At 60.9% G+C, this 22,333-nt stretch overlaps 2 protein-coding genes across 4 annotated transcripts; one reads left to right on the plus strand and one right to left on the minus strand.

The window, feature by feature from the left end:
- The first annotated feature begins 1,704 nt into the window (after positions 1–1,704).
- LOC128967969 (mitochondrial uncoupling protein 3-like) lies at positions 1,705–7,644 on the plus strand. Of its 3 annotated transcripts, XM_054382286.1 has the most exons (6): positions 1,705–1,830; positions 2,811–3,021; positions 3,900–4,097; positions 4,805–4,906; positions 5,826–6,006; positions 7,221–7,644. In XM_054382286.1, exons 1-6 carry the CDS (start codon positions 1,705–1,707, stop codon positions 7,324–7,326), a joined length of 924 nt encoding a protein of 307 aa, XP_054238261.1. In that variant the 3' UTR covers positions 7,327–7,644. The 3 variants fall into 3 exon arrangements, with proteins under 3 accessions (XP_054238261.1, XP_054238269.1, XP_054238277.1); XM_054382294.1 differs by lacking the exon at positions 4,805–4,906; XM_054382302.1 differs by lacking the exon at positions 3,900–4,097.
- A 2,027-nt stretch (positions 7,645–9,671) lies between these two features.
- Positions 9,672–21,218, minus strand: DNAJB13 (DnaJ heat shock protein family (Hsp40) member B13). The gene is made up of 8 exons (XM_054381193.1): positions 21,148–21,218; positions 19,979–20,082; positions 15,798–15,959; positions 14,487–14,644; positions 11,733–11,846; positions 10,485–10,598; positions 10,314–10,390; positions 9,672–9,825 (listed from the first exon to the last, which is right to left on the minus strand). The coding sequence occupies exons 1-8, from the start codon at positions 21,213–21,215 to the stop codon at positions 9,672–9,674; spliced, it is 951 nt and encodes a 316-aa protein (XP_054237168.1). The 5' UTR covers positions 21,216–21,218.
- Between the last annotated feature and the right edge of the window lie 1,115 nt (positions 21,219–22,333).

A 22,333-nucleotide genomic window follows, 5' to 3' on the forward strand; every position in this document is an offset into this window, starting at 1 on the left:
CCACCACTCAGAGGACATCTCCCCAGCTTCCTGGCATGGATTCTGGCTGCATGGTCCAGGCCAAGGGGTAAAGGAGGTCCAGACCTGCTCTGCTTGGTGCTGCTCTCCCTCCAAAGCACTCAAGTTGAGAGCCTTGGGGAAGGATCTTCAGCATCTTGTCCTTCCCAAGGCCTATTTGGCTTAAACCCCAAATTACTGCCCCCTCCCTCAGGTCCCAGTGCCCACCATAGAATCACAGAACTGTCAGGGTTGGGAGGGAGCTCAAGGCTCAGCCAGTGCCAACCCCCCTGCCATGGGCAGGGACACCTCACACCACAGCAGGTTGCTCACAGCCACCTCCAGCCTGGCTGCAAACACCTCCAGGGATGAGGCTTCCACCACCTCCCTGGGCAACCCATTCCAGGCTCTCACCACCCTCATGGGGAACAACTTCTTCCTAACATCCAATCTCAATCCACTTTTAGTTTTGCTCCACCCCCCCACCCCCCCCCAGTCCTATCACTCCCTGACACCCTCCAAAGTCCCTCCCCAGCTTGCCTGGAGCCCTCTTCAGATCCTGGAAGGCCACAAGAAGGTCTCCTGGGAGCCTTCTCCTCTCCAGGCTGCACAACCCCAACTCTCTCAGGCTGTCTCCAGAGCAGAGCAGCTCCAGCCCTCTGCTCATCCTCCTGGCCCTTCTCTGGACACCTTCCAGCACCTCCAGATCCTTCCTGGAACAGAGGCTCCAGAACTGGACCCAGAGCTCCAGCTGTGGTCTGAGCAGAGTGGAGCAGAGGGGGAGAATCCCCTCCCTGGCCCTGCTGGCCACACTTCTCCTGCTGCAGCCCAGGCTCTGCTTGGCTCTCTGGGCTGCAAGTGCTCCCTGCTGGCTCCTGCTGAGCTTCTCCTCCCCCAGCACCCCCAAGGCCTTTCCTTCAGGGCTGCTCTCCAGCCAGGCCCTGCCCAGCCTATAGCAGTGCTTGGGATTGCCCTGACCCAGCTGCAGGACCTTGCTCTTGGGGCTGTTTGAACCTCCTGAGGTTGGATCTCTCTGCCCCACCAGCTGGGTCAGGACCATGCTGTTGGCTGCAGCTTCGCTCTGGGGGTCTGGGCAGGACCCCTCCCCACTCCCCCACCTCCATGGCTGAGCTTTGTCGGGGGGGGCTGAGGGCTGAACCTCAGCCAACTCGTCACAGGTGGCACAAATGCCACCAGGGGAGCTGGGGCTTGGCTGTCACCCGACGCCTGCAGCCCCTGGAATGTCCTCCCGGGGGCTATATAGGGAGGCTGCAAGGAGCTGGAGCTCAGGGGGATGGCTGCGGGGAGGAGGAGCTGAAGGTGGTGCTGGAGGTCCCCGAGGTGAGCTGCTGAGGAAGCCCTGGGCAGAAGCTGTCGCTGGGCAAACCCCCTCCCGGCCCGGGGGGGTAGGGGGGTGGGCCCGGGGCATCTCAGCCCAGACCCAGGCTGAGCAAGGAAACCTCCGTGCCTCAGTGTCCCCAGGGGGGCAGGTGGAGAAATGAGGCAGGATTGGGCTTTGGGGGTGGTCCACAGCCTGCAAGCCCCCTCCGGGACACCTGGGCACCTCCATGCCCCCCATGGAATATGGACACCTCCATCCTCCCCCCATGGCACAGGGGCACCTCCACCCCCACCCCAGACCCCCCCACCTGACGCGGCACCCCCCTTACAATCCCCCTCCCCTTCCCTGCCAGCCCCTCCCCCACCATGGTGGGTCTGAAGCCCCCCGAGGTGCCCCCCCCGACCGCCGTGAAGTTCCTCAGCGCCGGCACCGCTGCCTGCATCGCAGACCTCTGCACCTTCCCCCTGGACACGGCCAAAGTGCGGCTGCAGGTAACGACCCCAGCCCCCGCCCCAGCCCACTCCCGCCGCTTCCAGCCCCCTCCAGCCCCCTTCAGCCCCTTCCAGCCTCCTTCCAGTCCCCTCCATCTCCTTCCAGCCTCCTCTAGCCCCTTCCAGCCCCCTCCAGCCCCCTCCAGGCTCCTTCCAGCCTCCTTCCAGTCTCCTTCCAGTCCCCTCCATCTCTTTCCAGCCCCCTCTGGCCCCTTCCAGCCCCCTCCAGCCCCCTTCAGCCCCTTCCAGCCCCCTTCAGCCCCTTCCAGTCCCCTTCCAGCCCCCTCCATCTCCTTCCAGCCCCCTCCTTCTCCTTCCAGCCCCCTCTAGCCCCTTCCAGTCCCCTCTCCTTCCAGCCCCCTTCCAGTCCCCTCCAGCCCCTTCCAGCCCCCTCCAGGCTCCTTCCAGCCTCCTTCCAGGCCCCTCCATCTCTTTCCAGCCCCCTCTAGCCCCTTCCAGCCCCCTCCAGCCCCCTTCAGCCCCTTCCAGCCCCCTTCCAGCCCCCTCCATCTCCTTCCAGCCCCCTCTAGCCCCTTCCAGTCCCCTTCCAGCCCCCTCCATCTCCTTCCAGCCCCCTCTAGCCCCTTCCAGTCCCCTCTCCTTCCAGCCCCCTTCCAGTCCCCTCCAGCCCCTTCCAGCCCCCTCCAGGCTCCTTCCAGCCTCCTTCCAGGCCCCTCCAACTCTTTCCAGCCCCCTCTAGCCCCTTCCAGCCCCCTCCAGCCCCCTTCAGCCCCTTCCAGCCCCCTTCCAGCCCCCTCCATCTCCTTCCAGCCCCCTCTAGCCCCTTCCAGTCCCCTCTCCTTCCAGCCCCCTTCCAGTCCCCTCCAGCCCCTTCCACCCCCCTTCCAGCCCTCTCCAGCTCCTTTCGGCCCCCTTCTAGCCCCTTCCAGCCCCCTCCAGCCTCCTCCCCCAAGCCCCGCGGGTAGCGGGGGGCAGGCAGAAGGCAAGGGGTGAGGGTGGTTGCTGTTCCCCCCGCCCAGATCCAAGGGGAGGTGCGGCACCCCCGGGCCCCCAACGCCGTGGAGTACCGAGGGGTGTGGGGGACGCTGAGCACCATGGTGAGGACCGAGGGTCCTCGCAGCCTCTACCGGGGACTGGCGGCAGGGCTGCAGCGCCAGATGAGCTTCGCCTCCATCCGCATTGGCCTCTACGACTCCGTGAAGCAGCTCTACACCCCCAAGGGGGCTGAGAGTGAGTGGCCAGCCTGGGAGGGAGGAGGGGAACACCCCCGGCCCTTGGTGTGCCCACCCTCTGCTACCTGCTCCCGGAGCAGGAGGCACAGCCCAATCCCCCGGGGCAGGGGGATGACGCAGTCCTGGGGTGAAGAAGTCACCTCGGAGTGAACAACTCAACCCCTAGGGGTGAGGAATCCACCCCAGGGGGAAGAACTCAAACTTGGGGTTGAAAAACTCACCCCAGGGTGAAGAACTCAACCTTGAGGTGAAAGAACTCAACCTTGAGGTGGAAGAACTCAACCTTGAGGTGGAAGAACTCACTCCAGGGTTGAACAACTCAACCCCAGGGTTGAAGAATCCACCTTGGGGATGAAGAACTCAACCCCAGAGTGAAGAACTCAGCAAGATGCCCATAAGAGATCCCCACAAGAGATGCTCACAAGCCCAGAGGTCCCCACAAGAGATGTCCACAAAAGAGCCCAAAAAGCCCAGGGGTGCCCACAGAGTTCTCCACAAGAGATCCCCATATGAGACCAGGGGCTCCCATGAGAGATGCCCACAAGGGATGCCCAGAAAACATTCCCACAGGAGATGCCCACAGAGCTCCCCACAAGCTCAGGGCTCCCCATGTGCAGCCCCTGAGGTGTGCTCTGGGGGTTCCCATGTGTGACCCCCCAAGGTGTGCTCTGGGGGTTCCCATGTGCAGCCCCCAAGGTGTGCTCTGGGGGTTCCCATGTGTGACCCCCAAGGTGTGCTCTGGGGGTTCTCCTGTGCAGCCCCTGAGGTGTGCTCTGGGGGTTCCCCTGTGCAGCCCCCGTGGTGCGCTCTGGGGGTTCCCATGTGCGGTGCCCGCGGTGCGCTCCGTGGGTGCCAGTGTGTTGGTGCCGCCCGCAGGCTCGGGGCTGGGCACACGGCTGCTGGCAGGCTGCACCACCGGCGCCGTGGCGGTGGCCTGCGCCCAGCCGACCGACGTGGTGAAGGTTCGGTTCCAGGCCAGCGCCGCCAGGCCCCACGCCGCTCTCCGCTACAGCGGCACCTGGGACGCCTACAGGACCATCGCCAGGGAGGAGGGGATCCGGGGGCTCTGGAGAGGTGGGAATGGGCGCTGGGGGGGGGGAACGAGGATGAGAATGGGACTGGGAACGGGGACGGGGAAGGGATGCGCGTGGGGATGAGGACAGAGTTGTGATGGGATTGGGAATGGAGACAGGGACGGGTGGCATGAGCATGGGGATGGAGACGGGTGTGATGGGATGGGGAACAGGATTGGGAATGGGGATGGGAAGAGGGATGAGTGTGGGGATAGGAATGAGGATGAGAATGGGATTGGCAATGGGGACAGGGTCAGGGATGGGATGGGGATGTGCACAGGGTTCTGATGGGATGGGGAACAGAACTGGGATTGGGGATGGGAACAGGAATGACTGTAGGGATGGGAATGAGGATGAGAATGGGATTGGCAATGGGGACAGGGATGGGATGAGCATGGGGATAGGGACAGGGCTATGATGGGATGGGAATGGGGATACAGACAGGGAAAGGGATGAGTGCGGGGATGGGAGTGGGACTGGGAAGGGGGATGGGGACAACGATGGGATGAGCATGGGGATGGGAATGGGATTAGGGACAATGCAGACGGGGATGTAGGCTGGGACAAGGATGGAGATGAGGAGAGAAATGAAAGGAGGCTGGGGACAGGGACAGCAGGGAGGGGGCACACATGCAGGATGCTGCAAGGAGGGGCTGTGACCACCACCCTTTGCTGCCATCCCCCCTGATGCCACCCCCCTGCTGCACAGGGTCCCTGCCCAACATCGCTCGCAATGCCATCGTCAACTGCGGGGAGATGGTCACCTACGACCTGCTTAAGGATGCCCTGCTGCAGGGCCACCTGATGGCAGGTGAGGACCCAGCCAAAGGGGGGCAGGAGGCACCCCCTGGGCCCACCCCTGACACACTCACCCAGCCTTAGAGTCATAGAATTGTCAGGGTTGGGAGGGAGCTCAAGGCTCAGCCAGTCCCAACCCCCCTGCCATGGGCAGGGACACCTCACACCACAGCAGGTTGCTCACAGCCACCTCCAGCCTGGCTGCAAAAACCTCCAGGGATGAAGCTTCCACCACCTCCCTGGGCAACCTGTGCCAGGCTCTCACCACCCTCCTGGGGAAGAACTTCTTCCTAACATCCAATCTGAATCTCCCCATTTCTAGTTTTGCTCCATTCCCCCCCCAGTCCTATCCCTTCCTGACACCCTCCAAAGTCCCTCCCCAGCTTTCTTGGAGCCCCCTTCAGATCCTGAAGGCCACAAGAAGGTCTCCTGGGAGCCTTCTCCTCTCCAGACTGCACAACCCCAACTCTCTCAGGCTGTCTCCAGAGCAGAGCAGCTCCAGCCCTCTGCTCATCCTCGTGGCCCTTCTCTGGACACCTTCCAGCACCTCCAGATCCTTCCTGGAACAGAGGCTCCAGACCTGGACATAGAGCTCCAGGTGTGGTCTGAGCAGAGTGGAGCAGAGGGGGAGAATCCCCTCCCTGGCCCTGCTGGCCACACTTCTCCTGCTGCAGCCCAGGCTCTGCTTGGCTCTCTGGGCTGCAAGTGCTCCCTGCTGGCTCCTGCTGAGCTTCTCCTCCCCCAGCACCCCCAAGGCCTTTCCTTCAGGGTTGCTCTCCAGCCAGTCCCTGCCCAGCCTCTCTCAGTGCCTGGCATTGCCCTGAGCCAGCTGCAGGACCTTGCCCTTGGGTCTGGTTGAACCTCTTGAGGTTGGCTTGGGCACAGCTCTCCAGCAGGTCATCCCTTCCCTCCTGGCTCTCTCTGCCCTGCAGACAACATCCCCTGCCACTTCGTGGCCGCCTTCGGGGCCGGGTTCTGCGCCACGGTGGTGGCGTCGCCGGTGGATGTGGTCAAGACTCGGTACATGAACGCCGGCCCCGGGCAGTACCGCAACGTCCTCAGCTGCCTGCTGGCGCTGCTCAGGCAGGATGGGCTCCCGGGGCTCTACAAGGGGTGAGTCTGGGGGCGACCTGCGCGGCGCCAGCGCCCCCCAGCGGGCACAGGCAGCACTGCGGCAGCTCCCAGCCCAGAGAGAGGAAAGCGGCAGCGGCAAGGGGGGGGGGAAGGGGGCACCTAGAGGAGAAAGGAGGCACTGAGATGAGTGGGGAGGGGGCACTGAGTGAGGCAGGTGGTACTGAGATGAGTGGAGAGGGGGCACCAAGCTGAGTGGGGCAGGTGGCACCAGGCTGAGTGGGGAAGGTGGCACCAAGCTGAGTGGTACTGGTGGCACCAAGCTGAGTGGTACTGGTGGCACCAAGATGAGTTGGGCTGGTGGCACTGAGTGGAGCAGGTGGCACTGAGCTAAGTGGGGCAGGTGGTACTAAGCTGAGTGGGACAGGTGGCCCCAATCTGAGCGGGGCTGGTGGCATCAAGCTGAGTGGGACAGGTGGCACTAAGCTGAGTGGGGCAGGTGAAATGACTGAGGGTTCAGGATCCATCCAGAGGGTCTTGGGCAGGCTGGAGGAGTGGGACCCTGGCCATGGGCCAGGTCCTACAGCTGGGTTGGGACAAGCCCTGGGGTCCATCCAGGCTGGAGAGCAGCCCTGGGGAGACCTCCTGAGTGCTGGGGCAGCTCTGGAGGCCTCAGCACAGGCAGGGAGCTGCTGGAGCAGGGCCAGAGGAGGCCACAGCCATGCTGGGAGGGCTGGAAGGGCTCTGCTGGGATCCAGGCTGGCAGAGTTGGGGGAGTTGAGGCTGGAGGAGAGAAGGCTCCAGGGAGAGCTTCTGGTGGCCTTGCAGGGCTGGAAGGGGCTGAGAAGAAAGCTGGGGACAGAGTTCTGAGCAGGGCCTGTGGGGACAGGACCATGGGGGATGGTTTGGAACTCCAAGAGGGAGACTCAGTCTGGAGAGAAGGGAGAAATGTTTGACCCTGAGGGTCCCAGGGTGCCCAGAGGTGGGAGCTGCCCCAGGGCTGGCACCAGCCCAGCTCAGGCTGTCTGGGGCTCTGAGCAGCCTGGGGGGGTTGGGGCTGTCCCTGCTGGCTGCAGGGGGTTGGACTGGATCACCTCTGAAGGTCTCTGATTCTAAATGTCCCAAAGTCTGAGTACCAGCACCACTGAGGCCCCAAGCAGGGACTTTTTTTGGGTGGGTAGAGGAGGGGGGGGGGGAGGACCAGCCCAGGGGTGTCCCTGCCAGGTTGCCCTCCAACTCTGCTCCTGTTGGCACAGCTTCCTCCCCTCCTTCCTGCGCCTGGGCTGCTGGAACGTGGTGATGTTCATCTGCTACGAGCAGCTCCAGCGTGCCCTGCTCTTGGCCAGACCTGCCCCAGCCTGAGCAAGCCCCCAGGCCCTGCTCCTGCTCATCAGCTCCACGAGAGCCAGCAGTTAATTACATTAATTAACCAAGCTGTGGGAAGAGCAAGTGATGGCCAAGGAGGACCCAGCCCAGGGGGGACCTCCCCCCTGCCCAGAGGAGGAGAAGTGAAGAAGTCTGTGGAGGAAGGAGGCAGAAGGAAGGTTTCCAGAGAGGAGTTGGTGGTTGGAGGTTCTCTAGAAGAAGACCAAGGTGGGATGGAGGTGAGGGATGGGGGATGTGGTGATTCCTGGTATTCCTTAGGGATGCTTCCCAATAAACCACCCCTATGGGGTCTGACAGAAGCAGCACTTGGAGGTTTCCCACCTTTTTTGGGGGGAGGGGGTTTAAGGGATGTCCTCTGGAGATGCCACTGGGAAAGCCAAACCAGGGCTTGTCCAGGAGCTTCCCAGAGGGTCAGGGGCCACCAGAGATGGATTCCAGCAGAGATGGGTGCTGTGATTTTTCTGGCTTGGAGAGGTGGACACAGCTGAGTGAAAAACCAGCTGGGGGTGGGGATGGAGTGGTGGGGAATGGAGATAAGCCCCAGGTGGGGGCTGGGCACCAGAGGTGTCCCCAGGGCTCAGGGGGGGACCACTGCCCTTGGATGTCTTCAGCACTGAGCTGGGGCAGGGCTGGAGGCTCCCTCAGGCAGCCTGGAGATGGCAGCAAGCTGGGGGGGAGCTGAGCTGCTGGAGGGGCAGGAGGCAGCTACAGAGGGGTCTGGAGCCATGGGGGAGGCCAAGGGGATGAGGGCACCAAGGGCAAGGGCTGGCACCTGCCCTGGGGTCACAGCCACCCCAGGAAGGCTCCAGGCTGGGGGCAGAGGGGCTGGGAAGTGCCTGGGGGGAAAGGCCCTGGGGGGGTTGTTGGCAGAGGCTGGAGAGGAGCCAGGGGGTGCCCAGGGGGGCAAGGAGGGCAGCAGCAGCCTGGGCTGGAGCAGCAATGGTGTGGGCAGCAGGAGCAGGGCAGGGCTTGTGCCCCTGGGCTGGGCACTGGGGAGGCCACAGCTGCAGTGCTGGGGGCAGGGTTGGGCTCCTGAGTGCCAGAAGGAGCTTGAGGGCTGGGGCAGGGCCAGGGCAGGGCAAGGAAGCTGGGGAGGGCTGTGGGGAAGGAGGAGAAGGCTGTGGAGAAGTTGTGAGGAGCAGCTGAGGGCCCTGGGGGGGTTGAGGCTGCAGCAGAGGAGGCTGAGGGGAGACCTTGTGGCTCTCTGCAGCTCCCTGAAATGAGGCTTGGAGCCAGCTGGGGCTTGGTCTCTTCTCCCAGGGAACAGGACAAGAGGAATGATCTCAAGTTGTGCCAGGGCAGGCTGAGGTTGTCCCAGAGCAAAAATTTGTGCTCCTTGAGGGTTGTCCAGGCCTGTGCCAGGCTGGCCAGGGCAGTGGTGGAGTCCCCATCCCTGAAGGGGTTTCAAGGCCATGCAGACCTCCCCCACCCTCTCCCTGGCTGCCCCAGGGAGCCTCTTGCCCCTCCCAGCAGCTCTGGGGTCCCCCATCCCCAGGACTATCCCTCCTCCATCCTCCTTCCTGGCTTCTCCTGCTCCACCAGCTCTGAGAAGACAGACAGGAGGTGTTCCCTGGTGGGGTGAAACCAGGCCCTGTGGAGATGAAACCTTGCATGGAGCTCTTGAACCTCTTGAGCAGTGCCCGGGGCAGGGCCCCACCTCTCCTGCACCCTCCTCCCCAGGGCTGGGGTTGATTTCCACCCTGAGCATCCCTCCAGGGCAAGGAGCTCCTGGGTTGCAGCCCTGAGATAATCCAGGCTCAGAAGTTCCACCACAGCTCCAGCAGCTTTGGGTCCTTGTTTGGGTGCTCAGCTCCTGGAAGGTTGTGAGGTTTGGACTTGATCTTGAATGCCCTCCCCACCCTTAATGCCTCTGGGAAGTGGCCATGGGGCCTGGTGGCCATGGCCATTGCCACCACCCTCCTGGTGGCACCTGACTCACTGCTGGCACAGTGAGTGACCTGCTGCTGCCCACCCTCTTCATGTCCCCAGGCCTTGGCTCAGGAGAAAGCTGCAGTGAGGCTTGGAGCAAGCCCTGAGGGCTTCTCTTGCATGGTTTTGGGCCTTCCCTCACCACCTTCCCACACATCAGCTGAGCTCTAACCACCTCCCTGAGAAATCTCCACCACCTTCTTGTGCCCCTCTGAGGGGGGTGGCAGCTCTGGAGAAGCCTCTGGATGGCCTGGTGGATCCAAATCCCAGGAGGAACAACCTCAAGGGGGTTGTGGTTTAGGGTCCCCAGCCCTCAGAACAAGCTCTGCCTGCTCACAAAGCTACCTCCAGAGCTTTATTGGTGGGAGGAGAGCAGGGAGGTGGTGGTGCCCCTAGGACAGGAGAACCCTTTTCAAGAGCATTTTCTTCTGGGGGGTGAGCCTCTTGGGAAAGCAGATGTTGAAGTAGATGAGGAGGTCACCCTTGTGCTGGGGGTCCTGGGGCAGTGGCATCCCCTCCCCTGGCACCACTTTACAGTACTTGGGGCTGCAAAAAGCAAAGGAAGAGGCTGAGAAGAGCCATGGGGATGATCCATCACTGAGTTCATGGTGCTGAGCCCCCAGTGTGCTTCCAAGCAGCTTCTCAAGGTAGGTTTGCTCCACCAGCTTCAGCTGGAGGCCTGTCCTCTTCCAGCCTTGGGGCCTTCTCCCAGCCCTCATCTCTCTCCTGTCCTCCACCCACCTGCACCAAGCCCCCCCCCTGCATCTCCTCCCAGCTACATGACCCCAAACCAGCAGAAGAACTCCCTGCAGGGCAACCTCTTCCTCTTCCTCTTCCAAGCTGAACCTACCCAGCCCTGAACCTGCTGGCAGAGCCTTTGGGCCCCACAGCCAGGAGGGGGATGTGGCTGTCAGGTGCCAAGGAGGAAGAGCAGAGTGTGGAGGTTCCTGCCAGGCACTCACTGAACTCCTTGGCACACCAAGCCCTGCAGAAAGGACCCACCCCAAGCTCCTGAGCCCCCCATGGGGACTTACTCCACGATGTCATTGATGGGGATGTTCAAGAGCCTCCCATCCAGTGTCCTCACATCCACTGTGCAGCCAACCAGGGCCTGCAAGGCAGGGAGCAGGGCCAGGAGCTGCATCTCCAGCCCCAGAGGGCAAGACAAGGTGGGGCTGGCTCCAGCTCCTCACTCTGCTCCTCACCTTTCCCAAGGGGATGGTGGCAACATAGATGAGGTTGTCCTTGACTCTCTTGAACCTTGGGTGCTGCTTCTCTTGCACAATGAAGGTGATGTCAGCTGGGATGAGGTTTGGGCCCTAAAAGGAAGGGAAAAAAAATAATACAGAGGCCTGGAAATGGTTTCACAGAATTCCAGCATGGAGGGGTGGGAAGGGACCTCTGGAGCTCCCCCAGTCCAAGCCCCCTGCTCCAGCAGGGCCCCCACAGCAGCCTCCCCAGGAGCACAGTGCCCAGGGGGGGTTGGAAGCTCTCCACACAAGGAGACTCCACAACCTCTCTGGGCAGCCTGCTCCAGGCCTCCAGCACCCTCACCCCAAACAACTTTCTCCTCCTCTCCAGCTGCCACCTCCTGCCTTCCACTTTGTGCCCCTTGGGCTGTCCCTGGGCAGCACTCAGCAGATGCCAGCCCCAGGCTCTTGCCCCCCACAGCCCCTTGAGCTCTTGCTGAGCATTGCTCAGCTCCCCTCTGGGGCTGCTCTTCTGCAGGCTCTCAGCCCCAGGGCTCTCAGCCTTTGCTGCTCCCAGAGCTGCTCCAGGCCCCTCAGCATCTCCCCAGCCTGCCCTGGCCTCTCTCCAGCACTTCTGTGGAACTTGGGAGCCCAGAACTGGACACAGGACTCAGCTGTGACCCAGCTTGGGCAGAGTAAAGAGGGGGAAGAACCTCCCTTGACCTGCTGCTGGCCACACTCTTCTTGATGCTCCCCAGGACCCCTTTGTCCTCCTTGGCCTCCCCCAGGGCACCTTGCTGGCTGCTGGTCCCCTCCTTGCCCCCCAGCACCCCCAGCTCCTTCTCCTGGCAGCTGCTCCCCAGCAGCTCCCCCCTGCTCTGTGCTGCTGCAGGAGGTTGTCCCTGCCCAGGGGCAGGACCCTCCCCTTGCCCTGCTTGGCCTTCAGGACCTTCCTCTCCCTCAGCTCTCAGCCTGCCCAGGGCTCCCTGGCTGCCAGCACAGCCTCAGGGCTGTCCCCACTGCTCCCAGCTGGGTCCCATCAGCAACCTGGCTGAGGCTCCACTCTCTGCCTTCATCCAGGCTCTTGAGGAAGATGTTGACCCAAACTGGACCCAATCCTGACCCCTGGGCAACACCACCAGCTCCAGGCCTCCAGCTAGACCCTGCCCCACTGCTCACAACCCTCAGCTCTGTTCTTCAGGCAGCTGTCATCCCAGCAGAGCTCGAGCAGCCTGGCCCAGCCCTTCATGCCATGGTGGTTACCTGGTCCCCTTCCCTCTCAAAGGTGATCTTGGTGCCCTGCCTCCAGCCTGGCTGCACATCAATGGTGAGGATCTTATCTCGTATGGTGCTGGTCTGACCATCCTCATTCATCACCTGAGGGGGCAGAAGAGTTGAGTCAGAGAATCATGGAATGGGTTGGGGGGAAGGGACCTGCCAAGGTCATCCAGTCCAACCCCCTGCAGCCAGCAGGGACAGCCCCAACCCCCCCAGGCTGCTCAGAGCCCCAAACAGCCTGAGCTGGGCTGGTGCCAGCCCTGGGGCAGCTCTCACCTCTCTGGGCACCCTGGGACAGGCTCTCACCACCCTCAGGGTCAAACATTTCTCCTTCCTCTCCAGTCTGAGTCTCCCTCTTGGAGTTCCAAACCATCCCCCATGGTCCTGTCCCCACAGGCCCTGCTCAGAACTCTGTCCCCAGCTTTCTTCTCAGCCCCTTCCAGCCCTGCAAGGCCACCAGAAGCTCTCCCTGCAGCCTTCTCTCCTCCAGCCTCAACTTCCCCAACTCTGCCAGCCTGGATCCCAGCAGAGCCCTTTCAGCCCTCCCAGCATGGCTGTGGCCTCCTCTGGCCCTGCTCCAGCAGCTCCCTGCCTGTGCTGAGGCCTCCAGAGCTGCCCCAGCACTCAGGAGGTCTCCCCAGGGCTGCTCTCCAGCAGAGGGGCAGAATCCCCTCCCTGGCCCTGCTGCCCACACTGCTGGGGATCAGCCCAGGACAGAATCATTAAGGATGGAGAAGACCTCCAAGATCCTTGAGTCCAACCATGACCTCAGCACTGCCCAGGGTCTCCATCAAACCATGGCCCTCAGGACCACAGCTCCATGGCTCTGAAACCCCTTCAGGGATGGGGACTCCACCTCTGTCCTGGGCCAGGCCTGGACAACCTTCCAGGGGCACAAATTTGTTCCTCAGGGACAACCTCAACCTCCCCTGGGGCACCTTGAGGCTGTGTCCTCACATCCTATCCCTTGCTTCCTGGGAGAAAGACCAACCCCAAGTGGCTCCAAGCTCCTCTCAGGGAGTTGTAGGGAGCCACAAAGTCTCCTCTCAATCTTCTTTTCTCCACTCTCAACACCCCCAGGTCTTCCCCAGCCCTGCTCTCCAGACCCCTCCCCAGCTGTGTTGCCCTTCTCTGGCCCTGCTCCAGCTCTCGATGTCCTTCTGGCAGGGAGGGCCAGGCCTGGAGAGTTTCCTGAAGGGGCAGAAATTTTTCCTCAGGGACAACCTCAACCTCCCCATGGGGCAACTTGAGGACATCTCTTGTCCTGCTGCTTGTTCCCTGGGAGAAGAGACCAAGCCCCAGCTGGCTGCAAGCTGCTCTCAGGGAGCTGCAGGGAGCCACAAGGTCTCCCCTCAGCCTCCTCTGCTGCAGCCTCAACCCCCCCAGGGCCCTCAGCTGCTCCTCACAACTTCTCCACAGCCTTCTCCTCCTTCCCCACAGCCCTCCCCAGCTTCCTTGCCCTGCCCTGGCCCTGCCCCAGCCCTCAAGCTCCTTCTGGCACTCAGGAGCCCAACCCTGCCCCCAGCACTGCAGCTGTGGCCTCCCCAGTGCCCAGCCCAGGGGCACAAGCCCTGCCCTGCTCCTGCTGCCCACACCATTGCTGCTCCAGCCCAGGCTGCTGCTGCCCTCCTTGCCCCCCTGGGCACCCCCTGGCTCCTCTCCAACAACCTCCCCCAGGGCCTTTCCCATCAGGCACTTCCCAGCCCCTGGAGCCTTCCTGGGCTTGCTGTGCCCCAGGGGCAGGTGCCAGCCCTTGGCTTTGTTGAATCTCCCCCATGGCTCCAGCCTGGCCAGCTCCCTCCTGCCCTTCCAGCAGCTCAGCTCCCCCCCAGCTTGCTGCCATCTGCAAGCTGCCCAAGGGAGCCTCCAGCCCTGCCCTGCTCAGTGCTGAGGATAATAAAGAAGTGGCCCCAGGGGCAGTGACCCAGAGGCCACCACTGCTGACCCCAGCACTGTCCCTGCTGAGTTCCTTTGTCAAGCCAGCAGAGAAAGGACACAGTTTGGATCCTGCTGGTGCCAGCTTTGGTTCAGATCCCTCTCCAGGGACACAGGGCTGGGATTTGCTGATCCCCCTGAGCAGGAGCAGGACACAGGGCTGGGATTTGCTGATCCCTCTGAGCAGGAGCAGGACACAGGGCTGGGATTTGCTGATCCCTCTGAGCAGGAGCAGGACACAGGGCTGGGATTTGCTGATCCCTCTGAGCAGGAGCAGGACACAGGGCTGGGATTTGCTGATCCCCCTGAGCAGGAGCAGGACACAGGGCTGGGATTTGCTGATCCCTCTGAGCAGGAGCAGGACACAGGGCTGGGATTTGCTGATCCCTCTGAGCAGGAGCAGGACACAGGGCTGGGATTTGCTGATCCCCCTGAGCAGGAGCAGGACACAGGGCTGGGATTTGCTGATCCCTCTGAGCAGGAGCAGGACACAGGGCTGGGATTTGCTGATCCCCCTGAGCAGGAGCAGGACACAGGGCTGGGATTTGCTGATCCCTCTGAGCAGGAGCAGGACACAGGGCTGGGATTTGCTGATCCCCCTGAGCAGGAGCAGGACACAGGGCTGGGATTTGCTGATCCCTCTGAGCAGGAGCAGGACACAGGGCTGGGATTTGCTGATCCCTCTGAGCAGGAGCAGGACACAGGGCTGGGATTTGCTGATCCCTCTGAGCAGGAGCAGGCTGTGCTCCAACCCATCCCATGCCAAGAGGGAGCCCAGCCCCAAGCTGCCCTCCCCCTCCCTACCCTGCGGGAGATCTTAATCTTCTTGGTGCAGCCATGGAAGAGGTCCTCAAGGCCCAGGTGGAGCTCCCTCAGCACAGGAGGCTCCTGCTGCACAGCCCCACGGCCACGCAGCCCCCCGAAGGGCAGGAACAGCTCTGAGCCATCCTCAGCAAGGAACTCTGAGTGAGGAAGCACAGAGGGGATTGGGGCTGAGCCTGGGAAGCACAGAGGGGATTGGGGCTGAGCTTGGGAGCTCCCCCAGGGTTTCATGGAAGGTGTTGGGACCATCAAAGGTTATCTGGACCAACCCCCCACCCTGCAGACATCATCAAGGGGAGAAGGTTGCTCAGAGCCTCAAGCAGCCTCCCTTTGGTTGTCTTCATGGATGGGGAACATCTTCTGCCACCTCCCTGGCAACCTGAGGGCCTCCCCACCCTCAGTGCCCAATGTTCCCCCCTTAGATGCAGTCTCCTTACCATGGACTCATGGAACTGTCAGGGTTGGGAGGGAGCTGAAGGCTCAGCCAGTTCCAACCCCCTGCCATGGGCAGGGACACCTCACACCACAGCAGGTTGCTCACAGCCACCTCCAGCCTGGCTGCAAAAACCTCCAGGGATGAGGCTTCCACCACCTCCCTGGGCAGCCTGTGCCAGGCTCTCACCACCCTCATGGGGAAGAATTTCTTCCTAACATCCAATCTGAATCTCCCCACTTTTAGTTTTGCTCCACTCCCCCCAGTCCTATCACTCCCTGACACCCTCCAAAGTCCCTCCCCAGCTTTCTTGTAGCCCCCTTCAGACCCTGCAAGGCCACCAGAAGGTCTCCTGGGAGCCTTCTCCTCTCCAGACTGCACAACCCCAACTCTCTCAGGCTGTCTCCAGAGCAGAGCAGCTCCAGCCCTCTGCTCCTCCTCCTGGCCCTTCTCTGGACACCTTCCAGCCCCTCCAGATCCTTCCTGGAACAGGGGCTGCAGGCCTGGCCCATGGGAGCTGAGCACCCCAAACATGCCACCAAAACCCCATCTGGGGCCACCTCCCCCTCCAGCTGTTTGTCTCCAGCAGTGCTTTTAGCATCCTCCTGTGTTCCCCAAGCTCTTGTTTGGGAGGAAAACCTCCTAGAAAAGGCTGACACCAGATGGCTGGGGAGAGCTGCCAGGCTGGACACACCACCTCAGGCCTCCTGTCCACCCAAGTCCTCATCAACCTCCAAACACCATGAACCAGAAGCAACAAAAGGACCTCAGAGTAGCTGAGCAGGAAAACAACCTCCTAAACCTCAGAGCTGGTGGTGGCCACGGGGCCTGGGCCACCTCCCAGAGCTCCTCTCCCCTACCTGCAAAGGGATTGTCTCCACCAAAGAACTCCTTGAAGACCTTGTCAGGGTTGTTGTGAAACACATAGCCAACAGACCAGGGGTTGTCACCAGCAAGCTCCAAGGGGATGCCTCCTTTCAGCCCTTCTTCTCCAAACTTGTCATAGATGCCTCTCTTCATGGCTTAGGGAGACAAAAAACCAAAGGAGGAGTTGGGAATGCTGAGCCCCAGCCTGAGAACCAGGGTCTGCTTGGCTGGAGGTTGGAGAGCCAGGTTCTCCATCACCTTGTGGACATCAAGAGGTGGGGTGGGAGCTCTCAGCCAGGCTGTGTTGGGTTTCCATGGCAAAGTTTAGGTAGCTTGGGGGGGACACACAGGGCTGGCTTCTGTGAGAAGGTGCCAGAAGCTTCCCAAGGTGGCTGATGGGTCCAGTGCCACTGGCTGCAAGGCAGATCCCAGCACTGGCCAAGGCTGAAGCCATCAGTGATGGTGGTGGCACCTCTGGGACAAGGTATTTAAGAAGGGTAGAAGGACTGTGGGGAAGAACAGCAGCAGAGCAGTGAGATGTGAGAGAAAGAGACCAAGGTCAGTGGAGAAGGAGGAGGAGGAGGTGTTCCAGGTGCCAGAGCAAAGCTTTCCCCAGAAGTGAGTGGTGAAGAAGACCATGGTGGTCTGCAGCCCCTGGAGGTCCATGGTGGAGCAGATATCCATCTGCAGCCCCTGGAGGTCCATGGTGGAGCAGATATCCACCTGCAGCCCCTGGAGGTCCATGGTGGAGCAGATATCCATCTGCAGCCCCTGGAGGTCCATGGTGGAGCAGATATCCATCTGCAGCCTATGGAGGTCCATGGTGGAGCAGATATCCATCTGCAGCCTGTGGAGGTCCATCATGGAGCAGATATCCATCTGCAGCCTATGGAGGTCCATGGTGGAGCAGATATCCATCTGCAGCCTATGGAGGTCCATGGTGGAGCAGATATCCATCTGCAGCCTATGGAGGTCCATGGTGGAGCAGATATCCATCTGCAGCCTATGGAGGTCCATGGTGGAGCAGATATCCATCTGCAGCCTATGGAGGTCCATGGTGGAGCAGATATCCATCTGCAGCCTATGGAGGTCCATCATGGAGCAGATATCCATCTGCAGCCTGTGGAGGTCCATGATGGAGCAGATATCCATCTGCAGCCTATGGAGGTCCATCATGGAGCAGATATCCATCTGCAGCCCCTGGAGGTCCATGGTGGAGCAGATATCCATCTGCAGCCTATGGAGGTCCATGGTGGAGCAGATATCCATCTGCAGCCTATGGAGGTCCATGATGGAGCAGATATCCATCTGCAGCCCCTGGAGGTCCATGGTGGAGCAGATATCCATCTGCAGCCTATGGAGGTCCATGATGGAGCAGATATCCATCTGCAGCCTATGGAGGTCCATGGTGGAGCAGATATCCATCTGCAGCCTATGGAGGTCCATGATGGAGCAGATATCCATCTGCAGCCCCTGGAGGTCCATGGTGGAGCAGATATCCATCTGCAGCCCCTGGAGGTCCATGGTGGAGCAGATATCCACCTGCAGCCTATGGAGGTCCATGGTGGAGCAGATATCCATCTGCAGCCTATGGAGGTCCATGATGGAGCAGATATCCATCTGCAGCCTATGGAGGTCCATGGTGGAGCAGATATCCATCTGCAGCCTATGGAGGTCCATGATGGAGCAGATATCCATCTGCAGCCTATGGAGGTCCATGGTGGAGCAGATATCCATCTGCAGCCTATGGAGGTCCATGATGGAGCAGATATCCATCTGCAGCCCCTGGAGGTCCATGGTGGAGTAGATATCCATCTGCAGCCTATGGAGGTCCATGGTGGAGCAGATATCCATCTGCAGCCCCTGGAGGTCCATGGTGGAGCAGATATCCATCTGCAGCCTATGGAGGTCCATGGTGGAGCAGATATCCATCTGCAGCCCCTGGAGGTCCATGGTGGAGCAGATATCCATCTGCAGCCTATGGAGGTCCATGGTGGAGCAGATATCCATCTGCAGCCTATGGAGGTCCATGGTGGAGCAGATATCCATCTGCAGCCTATGGAGGTCCATGGTGGAGCAGATATCCATCTGCAGCCCCTGGAGGTCCATGGTGGAGCAGATATCCATCTGCAGCCCCTGGAGGTCCATGGTGGAGCAGATATCCATCTGCAGCCTATGGAGGTCCATGGTGGAGCAGATATCCATCTGCAGCCTATGGAGGTCCATGGTGGAGCAGATATCCATCTGCAGCCTATGGAGGTCCATGGTGGAGCAGATATCCATCTGCAGCCTATGGAGGTCCATGGTGGAGCAGATATCCACCTGCAGCCCCTGGAGGTCCATGGTGGAGCAGATATCCATCTGCAGCCTATGGAGGTCCATGGTGGAGCAGATATCCATCTGCAGCCTATGGAGGTCCATGATGGAGCAGATATCCATCTGCAGCCTATGGAGGTCCATGGTGGAGCAGATATCCATCTGCAGCCTATGGAGGTCCATGGTGGAGCAGATATCCATCTGCAGCCTATGGAGGTCCATGATGGAGCAGATATCCATCTGCAGCCCCTGGAGGTCCATGGTGGAGCAGATATCCACCTGCAGCCTATGGAGGTCCATGGTGGAGCAGATATCCATCTGCAGCCTATGGAGGTCCATGGTGGAGCAGATATCCATCTGCAGCCTATGGAGGTCCATGATGGAGCAGATATCCATCTGCAGCCCCTGGAGGTCCATGATGGAGCAGATATCCATCTGCAGCCTATGGAGGTCCATGGTGGAGCAGATATCCATCTGCAGCCTATGGAGGTCCATGGTGGAGCAGATATCCATCTGCAGCCTATGGAGGTCCATGGTGGAGCAGATATCCATCTGCAGCCTATGGAGGTCCATGGTGGAGCAGATATCCATCTGCAGCCTATGGAGGTCCATGGTGGAGCAGATATCCATCTGCAGCCTATGGAGGTCCATGGTGGAGCAGATATCCATCTGCAGCCCCTGGAGGTCCATGATGGAGCAGATATCCATCTGCAGCCTATGGAGGTCCATGGTGGAGCAGATATCCATCTGCAGCCTATGGAGGTCCATCATGGAGCAGATATCCATCTGCAGCCTATGGAGGTCCATGGTGGAGCAGATATCCATCTGCAGCCTATGGAGGTCCATGATGGAGCAGATATCCATCTGCAGCCTATGGAGGTCCATGATGGAGCAGATATCCATCTGCAGCCTGTGGAGGTCCATCATGGAGCAGATATCCATCTGCAGCCTATGGAGGTCCATGGTGGAGCAGATATCCATCTGCAGCCCCTGGAGGTCCATGGTGGAGCAGATATCCATCTGCAGCCTATGGAGGTCCATGATGGAGCAGATATCCATCTGCAGCCTATGGAGGTCCATGATGGAGCAGATATCCATCTGCAGCCTGTGGAGGTCCATCATGGAGCAGATATCCATCTGCAGCCTATGGAGGTCCATGGTGGAGCAGATATCCATCTGCAGCCTATGGAGGTCCATGATGGAGCAGATATCCATCTGCAGCCTATGGAGGTCCATGGTGGAGCAGATATCCATCTGCAGCCTATGGAGGTCCATGGTGGAGCAGATATCCATCTGCAGCCCCTGGAGGTCCATGGTGGAGCAGATATCCATCTGCAGCCTATGGAGGTCCATGGTGGAGCAGATATCCATCTGCAGCCTATGGAGGTCCATGGTGGAGCAGATATCCATCTGCAGCCTCTGGAGGTCCATGATGGAGCAGATATCCATCTGCAGCCTATGGAGGTCCATGGTGGAGCAGATATCCATCTGCAGCCTATGGAGGTCCATGGTGGAGCAGATATCCATCTGCAGCCTGTGGAGGTCCATCATGGAGCAGATATCCATCTGCAGCCTATGGAGGTCCATGGTGGAGCAGATATCCATCTGCAGCCTATGGAGGTCCATGATGGAGCAGATATCCATCTGCAGCCTATGGAGGTCCATGGTGGAGCAGATATCCATCTGCAGCCCCTGGAGGTCCGTGATGGAGCAGATATCCACCTGCAGCCCCTGGAGGATCTCAGAGTGGAGCTGGGGTTCAGGCCCCAACAGAAGCTCTGCCCACACCAAGCTTGCTCTCTCCCTTGTCCAGCCCCCCAGCTCCTCACGTGCCCAGAGGAGAGCCGTGCCCACTTACGGTCGCTGAGGACATCGTAGGCCTCTGCCAGCTGCCTGAACCTCCGTGGTGCCCAGGGCTCTCTGCATTTGGAGGGATGGTTCCTCAAGGCTAGCCTCCGGTAGCTACAAAGAGGAGAGGAGATGTCCTGGTTGGAGCTGGGCCAGAACTTGTTCTGTCTCATGATCTGACCTCTCAGCTTGGGCTCTAAGAGACTGCCTGAAGTTGAGGGTCACAGAGTGGCTGCTCTTGGCCATGATCACACTGGAGGGTAGAGTCACTGCCAAGGGTTGGGGTGGAGAAAGGTTCTGGTTTAGACTTGCTCCTGTGCAGAGCAAGGGCACTGCTAAATCTTGATGGCATCTGCAAGGAGGTTCTCCTCCCCCTCTACTCTGAGCTAGTCAGGCCACAGCTGCAGTGCTGAGTCCAGGTCTGGGCTGCCCAGCCCCAGAGAGACTGAGAAGTGCTGGAGAGAGGCCAGGGCAGGCTGGGGAGATGCTGAGGGGCCTGGAGCAGCTCTGGGAGCAGCAAAGGCTGAGAGCCCTGGGCTGAGAGCCTGCAGAAGAGCAGCCCCAGAGGGGAGCTGAGCAATGCTCAGCAAGAGCTCAAGGGGCTGTGGGGGGCAAGAGCCTGGGGCTGGCATCTGCTGAGTGCTGCCCAGGGACAGCCCAAGGGGCACAAAGTGGAAGGCAGGAGGTGGCAGCTGGAGAGGAGGAGAAAGTTGTTTGTTGTGAGGGTGCTGGAGGCCTGGAGCAGGCTGCCCAGAGAGGTTGTGGAGTCTCCTTGTGTGGAGAGCTTCCAACCCCCCCTGGGCACTGTGCTCCTGGGCAAGCTGCTGTGGGGGCCCTGCTGGAGCAGGGGGGCTTGGACTGGGGGAGCTCCAGAGGTCCCTTCCCACCAGACCATGCTGGGATTCAGGGACTCTGGGGAGGGAAGGCTGCCAACCCTCACTGCTCCCCACTTCCTCGCCAACCACACCACTCCATCACCCCACATCCCACAGGCACCTCCCCACCAGAGTGCGTCCTGCGTGTCCTGCCCCCTCGCTGCTCCCTCGCAGCCTCTCCCAGACCCTTCCCGGTTGTAGGGCACAGGGGGAAGGCCAAGGGCAGCCTCTCCCAGCCACAGCATCACCTCCCGGGGCCCTCCCGGCCCAGGGGCTCCCCCCAGAGAAGGCCAAGGCCCCTCACGCCGCTTTGATGTCGGCCAGCGAGGCGTCGCGGCCCAGCTCCAGCACCGCGTAGTAATCCTGGCCCATGGCGGCGGCGTTGCTATGGACACAGCGCTACGGGCGACGTCACTTCCGGTGCCGCGCAGGGCACGATGGGAGCCGTAGTTCAGAGAGAGGCCTGGACCGGCTTGGGCGGGAAGGAACCTTCCGGGGTCGTCCAGTCCAACCCGCGGCGGTCACCAGCTTCATCCCCAACCGCTGCAGGCCGCTCAGAGCCGCGGCCAGCCTGGGCTGGCATGGTGCAGCCAGGGAGCATCTCCACCTCTCTGGGCAGCCTGGGACAGGCTCTCACCACTATCCCCAGCCTGAAGCTCCCTCTGTTAGTTCAAACCATCACCTCTCGTCCTGTCACCACAGGCCCTGCTCAAAGTCCCAGTCCCACTGACTGTCCCCCTGGGCTGGGCACTGGGCACTTGGCAAGGCACAGCTGGAATCCTGGGGGTAGGGTTGGGTCCCTCACTGCCAGAAGGACATTGAGGGCTGGAGCAGGGCCAGAGAAGGGCAAAGAAGCTGGGGAGGGGTCTGGAGAACAGGGCTGGGGAGGAGCAGCTGAGGGAGCTGGGGTTGATGAGCCTGGGGAGGCTGAAGGGAGACCTCATTGCTCTCTACAGCTCCCTGAGAGGAGCTTGGAGCCAGGTGGGGCTTGGTCTCTTCTCCCAGGGAACAAGGGATAGGACAAGAGGAGATGGCCTCAAGTTGCCCCAGGAGAGGCTGAGGTTGGCCATGAGGAACAATTTCTGCCCCTTGAGGTTTGTCAAAGCCTGCTACAGGTTGCCCAGGGCTAGTGGGGGAGAACCCCACCTCTGGAGAGGTTTCAAAGCCACGGGGATGTGGTGCTGAGGGCCATGGTTTGGTGGTGTCCTGGGCCAGTGCTGGGTCAATGGCTGGATTCCATGAGACCAGAAAGGTCTTCTTCAACCCAAACGATTTTGTGACTGTATTCTCTGACCCACTGCCAGCCAGGCTGGATGCTCCTAGTGCCAAATTCATGGCATGGTAACCCCAGCAGAGGTTGTTTCACCCCTCAGATGTGTTCACTGTGACACTTCCATAACATCCCACTTCAGGATTTCAGCTGCTGCTGAGCTTCTTCGCCTGTCCACCCTAGGGACTGGGGTGTGACAACCTCAGTGCCCAACAGCACC

Source organism: Indicator indicator, chromosome 1 (assembly GCF_027791375.1).
Source record: "Indicator indicator isolate 239-I01 chromosome 1, UM_Iind_1.1, whole genome shotgun sequence".
Lineage (NCBI taxonomy): Eukaryota > Metazoa > Chordata > Aves > Piciformes > Indicatoridae > Indicator > Indicator indicator.

What these genes read in the sequence shown, in the direction of transcription:
- LOC128967969 (XM_054382286.1), top strand. Translation starts at nt 1,705, where the DNA reads ATGGTGGGTCTGAAGCCCCCCGAGGTGCCCCCCCCGACCGCCGTGAAG. An exon ending in GATCCGGGGGCTCTGGAGAG is followed by an intron (nt 4,098 to 4,804) that starts GTGGGAATGGGC and finishes CCTGCTGCACAG; the next exon opens with GGTCCCTGCCCAACATCGCT. An exon ending in GCAGGGCCACCTGATGGCAG is followed by an intron (nt 4,907 to 5,825) that starts GTGAGGACCCAG and finishes TCTGCCCTGCAG; the next exon opens with ACAACATCCCCTGCCACTTC.
- DNAJB13 (XM_054381193.1), bottom strand. Translation starts at nt 21,215, where the DNA reads ATGGGCCAGGATTACTACGCGGTGCTGGAGCTGGGCCGCGACGCCTCG. An exon ending in CTGGCCGACATCAAAGCGGC is followed by an intron (nt 20,083 to 21,147) that starts GTGAGGGGCCTT and finishes TCCTCTTTGTAG; the next exon opens with CTACCGGAGGCTAGCCTTGA. An exon ending in TTGAGAGGGAAGGGGACCAG is followed by an intron (nt 10,599 to 11,732) that starts GTAACCACCATG and finishes CCTTCCTTTTAG; the next exon opens with GGCCCAAACCTCATCCCAGC.